The sequence below is a fragment of the Carex rostrata genome, chromosome 3, assembly GCF_964058835.1.
Source record: "Carex rostrata chromosome 3, lpCarRost1.2, whole genome shotgun sequence".
Classification (NCBI taxonomy): domain Eukaryota; kingdom Viridiplantae; phylum Streptophyta; class Magnoliopsida; order Poales; family Cyperaceae; genus Carex; species Carex rostrata.
Genome location: NC_135920.1, coordinates 15,415,369 through 15,424,665, shown reverse-complemented (window position 1 = coordinate 15,424,665; position 9,297 = coordinate 15,415,369). Strand labels below are relative to the sequence as shown.

Here is a 9,297-nt window from a genome sequence, read left to right as displayed (position 1 = left end):
GAAATTAAACAATAGATTGGAACATATCTTTGCAATAGAAAGGAAAAGACTAATCACATAGAATACAACAGAACAGAACAGAACAGAACAGAACAGAGAAAAACAGGGCTCCTTTCAATAGACGCACGTTCACGTTGGTCGTATAAAAATGTATTGTTACTAGTATTATTACAGAGGTTGAGACTTGAGACAAATATCAGCCCTCTCCGACATTTATACATTTATACATTTATACATTTATTTATTTTTAAAAGATCTCCGTCTCTCCGAGGCTCCGACAGGCGACAGATAATATAATTTATTTATATAATAGAAAGTTTTGTTTTTACGAACGGATAAGAACGGACCCGCTAACCCAATCAATCTCCCCATTTAACTGCCTTGGTCTCCATTTCTCCTCTCATTTTCTCCAACCCTCCTTCTCTTCTCTTCTCTTCTCTTCTCTTCTCTCCCAAACCTACTACCAATCAAACAGATTCAATAAATAAAACAATCTGGCGATCGACCACCAATCATCCCCATTCATGGACTGCAAAACCAAGAACAGGAGAACAACAATGGTACATACATACATCATAACATCCACTACTGCTCTGTTTTTTTCTTTCAAGCATTTGGTCTAATGTTGTGGATTTAAATTAATTCTAGGAAGAAGAAGGTGGTAAGTGGCCTCGATGGCTGAAGCCGCTATTAGCTACTCACTTCTTCGTGCAATGTAAGCAGCACGCCGACTCGCACAAGAGCGAGTGCAACATGTATTGCTTGGATTGCGCCAATGGTGCTCTCTGCTCTCTCTGCCTCTCTAACCACCGTGATCATCGTGCCATTCAGGTATTCACTTATTATTTGTTTCTGTTTCTTCTTTGCTTTATTAATATATAGAATTATTTCTGAGAATTATTAATAATTGCAATTGCACTATAAAATGCACCTCCTTTTGTTAATGAAGTGAAATGATTAATAATGAGATACCCCATTCATTAACAACTTTATTGCACTTGATTGCAAGCTTTCTTCTGTTTTATCCAATTTATTATTTTCCTTTATTCTTTATTGATTCATTAATTGCCAATCCGTACTTTTGTGATAAACAATTGCTGCTCTGGTTATTGCATTTCTGATCAAAAAAATTCTTCATTAATACGACTAAATCGTATATATATTTTTGAAATACAACAAGACCGGTACCTCTTTAGGACCAAATTACAAAAATGCACATTTTCTGATTATGTTAATCAATTAATGTGAATGTAGATCAGGAGGTCGTCGTACCACGACGTGATACGTGTGAATGAGATACAAAAGGTGTTGGATATAACCGGCGTGCAAACATACATAATAAATAGTGCACGTGTGGTTTTCTTGAATGAACGGCCACAGCCTAGGCCGGGGAAGGGTGTCACCAACACATGCGAGGTCTGCTCTCGGAGTCTGCTCGACTCGTTTCGGTTTTGTTCACTTGGTTGCAAGGTTTGTTTTTATTGTATCCAAATTTATTCTTTTTGTTTGATATTTTGTTGTTCCCTCTGCTTTGTTGCAATGTTGTTGGTTACCATGAAGAAATGAACACAAAATTAATTAATTAGGTTATAAATTGGAATCCAGAGCCAATATTTGGGTAAGAATGTGATTAGGATATGAGCAAGGGGCCGGTTTTGTAACAGCAATGGAAAATTAGGTTATAGTTTATAAAAATGTAAAAGTGTGAATAGTGTAACTTATTGAAAGAAGGATGTTTTAGTAATTAGTCATGGAGAACTACTTTTTCAATTTTGACAAAGGTGAAAATGAAGTTTTCCTCTCTATTTCCTTTAGTCATCAATTTGGTGCTTCCTTTTTCTTCAATAATAGAAGCAAGTTGCTCTTTATTTCTCTCTCTCTTTTTTTTCTTTTTTTTTGGTTCTGTTCTCTTTTTGTTTTAGTCCAAGCTATCAGAAACAATATCATATATGCCTTCAATTTTGTAGAAATTTGACAAGGCTTGTTTCTCATTTTCTGATAACTGAGATTTGGATGCATGTTTTATTTATCCAAAAAATTGATGTCATTTTCAGAAAATGACCAAATTATTTTCTTTCTTCATACCAATGTACTGCTAACTGTTTGAATTAAATGTGTATGTAGATTGGAGGCAGCTCAGTCGACCACAGAGAGAGAAAAAAAAGAAAGAACAAATTCATGAACTCTTCAGACTCTGAGGAGTCATACACAACTACAGGAAGTGACAAGAGTAATATCACCACACATAGCTTTACTCCATCCACACCACCTCCAACCATGTCAGGGTTCAGGTCTCCAGCTAAACGTCGCAAGGGCATTCCCCAACGGTCCCCATTCGGCAGTCTCATGCTTGAGTTTTGAGTTCGACCAAAACCGGAAACCGGAAACCGGAATCGTTGTATGTATCTATATGTTGTATATGTATATTATAGGAGAATGTTATATATATATATATATAAAAATAAACAATAATGACAAAGCATAATGCGCCTCTTTGGGTTGGAGGCCAATGCTTCAGTTAGCTTAGGGTTATATAGCGTTTGAAGTAAGAGACAGACTAGCTAGTTTATAAATTTAAGAAAAAAAAATTAATGTAATGTTCTAGTTAGTGACTAGTGCTCACTAGATAATTAAGTTTTGGGGGCAGGTTTAGCCATTGTTAATTAGAGTTGTAAATATATAAAGAGATAATAAGTTTGGGAGAAGAAACAAAGAAATGACATCAATGTTTGATGGATAGGATAGGATAGGACAGGACAGGTATGTCCAATAAGAATATGTCTAATACAAAAAATAGTTATTAATTAATTATGATATTTGTTTTTTTTTTAATTGTGTGTGTTTACTGTTTGCTTTTTTCTTTGGAGAAAAGCACAAAATAGAAACGAATGGTATTTGAAATATGAAAGGAATGAAAGAGAATAAAGCAGGGTGTTTTAGTTGGAGAATGACCTAAGAGAAAATGGTGGATGTCCCTATAGTATACACTATACACTGCTAGGCTAGTAGAAAATAAATCATAGATATGGACCAAGGATATCATTTAATTCTTGCACTATGACTAGATTGCAACTAATTAATACTGGTTCTTTTTCTCAATGGCGCAATTGTTTGGGCACTGACACGGTGACCGTGACTGACACCATATTAATTAGTCCGGGTCCATTTAAAATTTAACAGCATATATGCATTTATGTGGAAAAATATTCTCAACGCACGGGCATTGGCATTGGCATTGGCATTGGCATTAAGTCCTGGACCCGTTGCATGAAAATATTCTCTAGTCTAGTGGGGAGGCAGCATTTTCGTCTCTCAAGTTGGAGCAAATTTTGTGGTGTCTCATAACTTAAGCTATTTACTGGGGTCACCATCACCTGTGGGTCCACAAACACCACGGGTCTCTGCGGTCTCCGTCAATGCAATAACACGTGTGAAGGTCCTTAAATCGACTACGTGCCTGCCTCTGATTGGATGCCAAAGTAGGTCGGTTTGTGCTCCTTTGTTCTGTTCTGCTCTGCGTACTCCCTCCGTTCACAACTATTGTGGCTGGCACCTTTCTACCAAGTCAAAATCAACGACCATTTGTATAATTATCTATATAAATTCCTTGTTTGAAAATTATATAATCTCAATTCATTCTATAGAGAATGTAAGTTATGAATTAGTTATAAGACCGGTAAATATAATAATTTTATCCTCCTATTTGAAATCAATGTTGATGGATTCTGTTTCTAATAAAGGAGATCTCCATTTACCTAAAAATGGAGAGGTAAGTCCTAGCCATTTGCATAGGTGGGTAGTTTCGCGCCGCCTTCCTTTATTGACTCTTTCTTGGAAAGCGGCTTGGCTTGTGTCAGCGCTTAGACTTTTCCCCATTGATGCATCTCTCTCCTCTATTAACCGTCTGATCAAATATTGACGGATTCGATTTGGTTATCTCGAACGATCTTACACGCAACTCCTCCCAAGCATCCGATACTGGAATCCGAACACAGAGCAGGCTATTTATTAGAGCAAGAGATGTACACGTACACGTGACGGTGTGAAATTTCTTCATACGGTATCGGCTATTCGGCTGTATTAATTTAGACTTAGAGCAAGAGAAGTCTGATCGGGATTCGGGAATGGTCGTCGCCGTGTCCAGTGGAAAAATATCTTTCCCAATAGGAGCTCGACACATGCCAAAGCTATGGTTGCACTTGCACGGACAAACAAAAGGACAATGATATTGACAGAGCTTTTCTAATTTCATGCAGCTCATCATTTATATATTTTTTTCATTTGTCTCTGTTCATCGTGCGCTGCGTGAAGTGAAATTATCTCTTTCGTTTCTTTTATCCATAAACAAATCGATTTGACCTGATGTGGCGAAACAGGGCTTGGTCTACTTAATTTAAGTTAAAAATATCCTTTTTTTTTTTTTTTTTTTTTTTTTTGTACAAACCAAACCGTGTTTTAAAATTTGTTCAATATTATTTTAATTGGGATCAAATTTGATTCAATGCATAACCCTAGCTAGGTAAATTACAATTTTGTGTCCCAATAGCGATCGAAGATGTCTAAACTTTTATAGTAAAATAAAATAGCTGATTTTATATAACAGGTTTATTTTTGAAGAATTATTGATTAATCTTATTGAAGACATTAACTATTAGTTTCTTCTTAGTTCTTACAACAAACGTTTTTGGTGTTTTATTCAATTATATCCCTTTACTATTATCTAATCTTGTTTTTTTTTTTATAAATTGCTGTTGTAAAGGATGACGACCAACGATTGAATTAAAATGAAGTTAGTTCTGTATGTACAACTTAGCGTTCATTATTATATTATATTATATTATATTATATTATATTATATTATATTGGTCACTATCAATATATGTCATTTTGCTTAATATGAGACCGTTCGTCAAAGACGTTATGTGTTGTATTAGTGTAAGCAATTTATAATATTTGATTCCTTGACATTAATTATGTATTGTCAAAGTAATTTAATTTTGTTTTTGTTTTTTGCTTGATTATTGAAAGGAAATTTCGTTGAAAGAAAAAGAAGGCATCATATCATTCATTGCCCGTCAGTTGACCAATAGGCTGTAAGTAGGCCATAACATAACATAACATAACATAACATAACATAACTGGGCCGATGCTCTGTGGGCCCCTACCTGAACCGCCCATTACCCATTGACCCATGACCCATCCATCCATCCATTTCAGGGTTAACCCTGATTAAGCCGTGATGTCATTTTCTATCATAGTCTAATTATCTAATCTTCCACAAATCACACCATTAAAGATATATATATATATATGTGCATTAGCCATTTAGCCTTAGCCACCATCAAATCTGGCTTTTTCTGCCACCAAGTATATATATATATATATATATCACTACAAGCCGCTTACGCCAACACCTACCAATTAATACAACCTAATTAAACTAACTCTCCCTCACCCTCACATAGTTTTTCGCACGAATTTTAAAGGTGCCCCGTGCATTCGATCTCTGGTTGGATGATCTAAGAAATTTTATAAGATGGAATTAAAATTTGATGATGACAATTAATTAAGAAAGAGAGAGAAATTAGTGGGAAGAAGATAGGGAATATATGAACAAGTTGAAGAAAAAGATGAATGTGATATTAAAAAACAATCTAACAAACGCATTTAATTAAAAGCAAGTTCTTGACATATATATATAGGACCAGATGAGATGAGGTAATGAGCTAGGCTGATATTTAATTAATTTCCATTTTTCTTTAATTTTTTACTAATTATTTCTTGCAAGTTGGAACCGACTTTTTAAGTAATTATATTTATTTTCGCGGGGAAATATTCATCAAGAGCCAAGAGGAATGGAAACATTTAAGGCATGATATTGATATGGGTCACGGATTTGGATTTATAATTTTAGACCCATAACCAAATTAAAAAGCACAAGCTTTCAAAAATAAATATTATATTATATTATATTATATTATATTATATTATATTATATATTAAATGTAAATGAGACAATGAAATTAAGGCTTAATTAGGGTCCATTGTACTTGTTCTAACTTTACAAGGTGGTAGGCCATGGAGCTAGATTCTATTCTTTAATGCTTCCTAATTAATCAAAGGTTTCAATGTTTTCTAAGCGATCGAGCTTATCTGGTTAAATATATATATAGATAATTGTATAGCAAACCTTTCCTTTTATTTGCTTTTTACATGGGCAAATTCAGATTTATTAATTTTTTATTAATTAATTTCTGGCTGATGGGATGAAGATGTTGACAGAGCTTATCTTTACGTACAAGTTTGAGATCAGAAAACACAAGGAAATTAATTAAGGAGTCTGATTCTGATAGCTGGTTATATTATATTATATATAAGATAAAGGCAGAAACATGTACAATGACTTCCAAAATAAAGAAAACAAAAAATGGACCATATATATATATATATATATGACTTACCTTTATTGAAACTTCAAAGGCAATAAGGCATATATGCATGAGCTTGTATATATAATATTAATATATATTATGGTTATGGTGTGTGTTATCATGAGAACATACGCATTTAATTTCTCCTTTATTCATTGCCGATTAAGATGGTTGGTTAGGGAGTTAGGCAGATAAGCACTTATTGGGGAATCATATATATATATATGATCTTAAATATATAGTGTTTATAGCATATATAGCATTTAGTGTGGTGAATCACTTTCTTATTTCAACATAAAAGTGAAGAGTTCACTACAACATTAATTTTATTCGTTGTGGAACGGGATAAATTAAGATAGGATAGGATCATGGCATAGCAATTAACAAAAATAAGATGTTGATAATTAACATATATATATATATATATATATGTTATTGGCTGTGGAAGTGACCATATTAATCTAACATTAATACATCAAATAATTTAGGAGAAAATAGCATGATATACAGAGGAGATATTGATATTTCGTAAATATAAAATTTGACCAACAAAGTATATATTAGTCTGATGAAAGTTTTATCAATTCATAACCAAATTACTTTTTGTATTTGAAGATTTAATTACAGACGAAGTGATCATCATATATTGAAAGCTACCTCCATCATAATTTCTTTTTGAAGAACTTATTATTTGCTTGTATTTTTTTTCTCTTATTTACTTCTTTTCCTTTCCTTTTTAATTGTATTTCCCCACTTTTTTATTGTTTAATGTTGTAATTAAGCCTTCTTTTGTAGCATCAGAAAGAATAAATATAGCCACCCAAAATGAATATATACTATTTTAGTGAAAACAACTATAGCCACACGAAAAGCAACACAGAAGACCAAACTAATTAAAGTACACGTAGACCTATTTTCTTAAAAAAAGAAGAAGACCAAATTAACTAAGGAATAGTTTGGAACAGTGTAAGAACAAGAGAGAGAAAAAAAAAGATACAATTGCAATGAGGGGGAAAAAAATGGAAGTCAAGGATATGGCATATATATCAAAGGCACAATTTTATTGGTCGAAAATATTGAATGTGTTGTTTTAATTTTCTGATGAGCATGCTTGCTGGAAGCCTGGAACGGTCAATTAAGTTAGTTTTAGATCATTTTCTCCTACTAATTACTTGTCATTTAAAATATGAGTATAAGAACATCACCATTCACCATTCACCATTCACCATAGTAGATAGAGAGAGATAGTGTGTAGTATATATTAATTAGGTGCCGCAATAGGCAATACACCTCAGACTCAGTGACAGTAGTCACTAGTGAGGCGTGGATTAATTGTGCTTTTACTGACCTATATAATATAATATAATATAATATAATATAATATAATATAATAATATATATTTATATAGGCTATAGCATCTTTAATAAAAAGAAAAAAGGTAGAAATAAGATAGTAAAGCACAAAGTATGTATGACTATAGACTGCTGACTGCTGACTGCTGACTAGGAATAGCAAATTTAACGCCTTCTATTAATTGTTTTAATTGTACCTTTTTCAATAATTAATAAAGTCTTGAGTTGAGTCCATATATGTTAGAAATGAAAATATGAAATCAGAGAGAGATTCCATGTAAATGTAATGGACTAATGGTAACATGCAAGTTCCTAGAAATTAAGGGGGCTGAACACGTACAAACTACAAAGGGGATTCTTAATTATTTTAACTGACTCATGACTCATGACTCAGTGATGGCTGGCTACTTGGCTACTCAGCAGTCAATCTATGTCATGTATTTTCATCAAAAAAACTATCTGGATATTTATTTATGCACTATTGTAACCGGGCTCTTCAATTTTTACAACATAAACTACGTCATTTATTGGAATTAGTCCCTACACAAAAATATATACCCAAAAAAAAAAAATTAAATTATACATTAAACTAAATGAACCCCACACAATAATAAGGCATGGTACCATGTAAGCATTAATTGCATTATATTTTATAATAATACACGCAATGATCTGAGTCAGTCGGTACCGATTTTTTTATTTATATCCAAAAATAATATAAAATTTTAAAAAATAACCAAACGTCGCGTGTATTTTCAAAACTACCCAAACCGGAAAAAAAAAATTCCAGTTTTAGCATCAATTACCGGAAAAAAATCCCGAAAATTGATATCTAAAACCGGAAAAAAAAATTCCAGTATCCAATTCTGAAAAAAAAAATTTCGGTTTTTAGTTCCAAAATTGGAAAAAAAAATTCCGGAAATGGGATTTTTCAAATTTTTTTTATTTTATAAAACTCATTTACATATATACATATATTATAAAAAAAATGAGTTTATAAAAAAAACAACGTTTATAAACAAAATACACGTTATATATATTTTTTTAATTTTTTTAATTATTTTCAATTAGTCATTTAACTGTACCCGTTATTATGTAATACTCATAAAATTATTTTTTAAATGTAGTTTGTTAAAAAAAAAAAAGATGTTAGTTTTTTAAATGGGAGTGCGGGTCGCAAATAAAAATTACAGTTTGTTAAAAGCGCAACAGTACACTTCAAGTCATTATATTGAAACCGTAATTTTTATTTGCGACCCACACTCCCAGCAGACCGCCTGTGACAGGGGTGGTCTACTAGGGTCCTGACCGCCTGGGCCACGGGCGGTCCACTGCGGATGACTATTTATTCGTTTTTTCTCTCTCTTCTCACTCCAACATCAGTCTACCTCCCATCTCAAAGGCAGAGAGAAGGGAGAAAGAACTGAAGGCGATCTCGGGCGATTTTCTGGGCGACTACAGCTACAGGTAATTTAAATATTTTTTTAATTATATTTTTAAAAAATTTAATATT

General features: G+C 32.8%; 1 protein-coding gene across 1 annotated transcript; it reads left to right on the top strand.

Annotated features, from left to right (window-relative positions):
- The first annotated feature begins 310 nt into the window (after nt 1–310).
- Nucleotides 311–2,811, top strand: LOC144551767 (protein RGF1 INDUCIBLE TRANSCRIPTION FACTOR 1-like). The gene is made up of 4 exons (XM_078299868.1): nt 311–560; nt 649–831; nt 1,255–1,470; nt 2,125–2,811. Exons 1-4 carry the CDS (start codon nt 525–527, stop codon nt 2,359–2,361), a joined length of 672 nt encoding a protein of 223 aa, XP_078155994.1. The 5' UTR covers nt 311–524; the 3' UTR covers nt 2,362–2,811.
- The last annotated feature ends 6,486 nt before the right edge of the window (nt 2,812–9,297 follow it).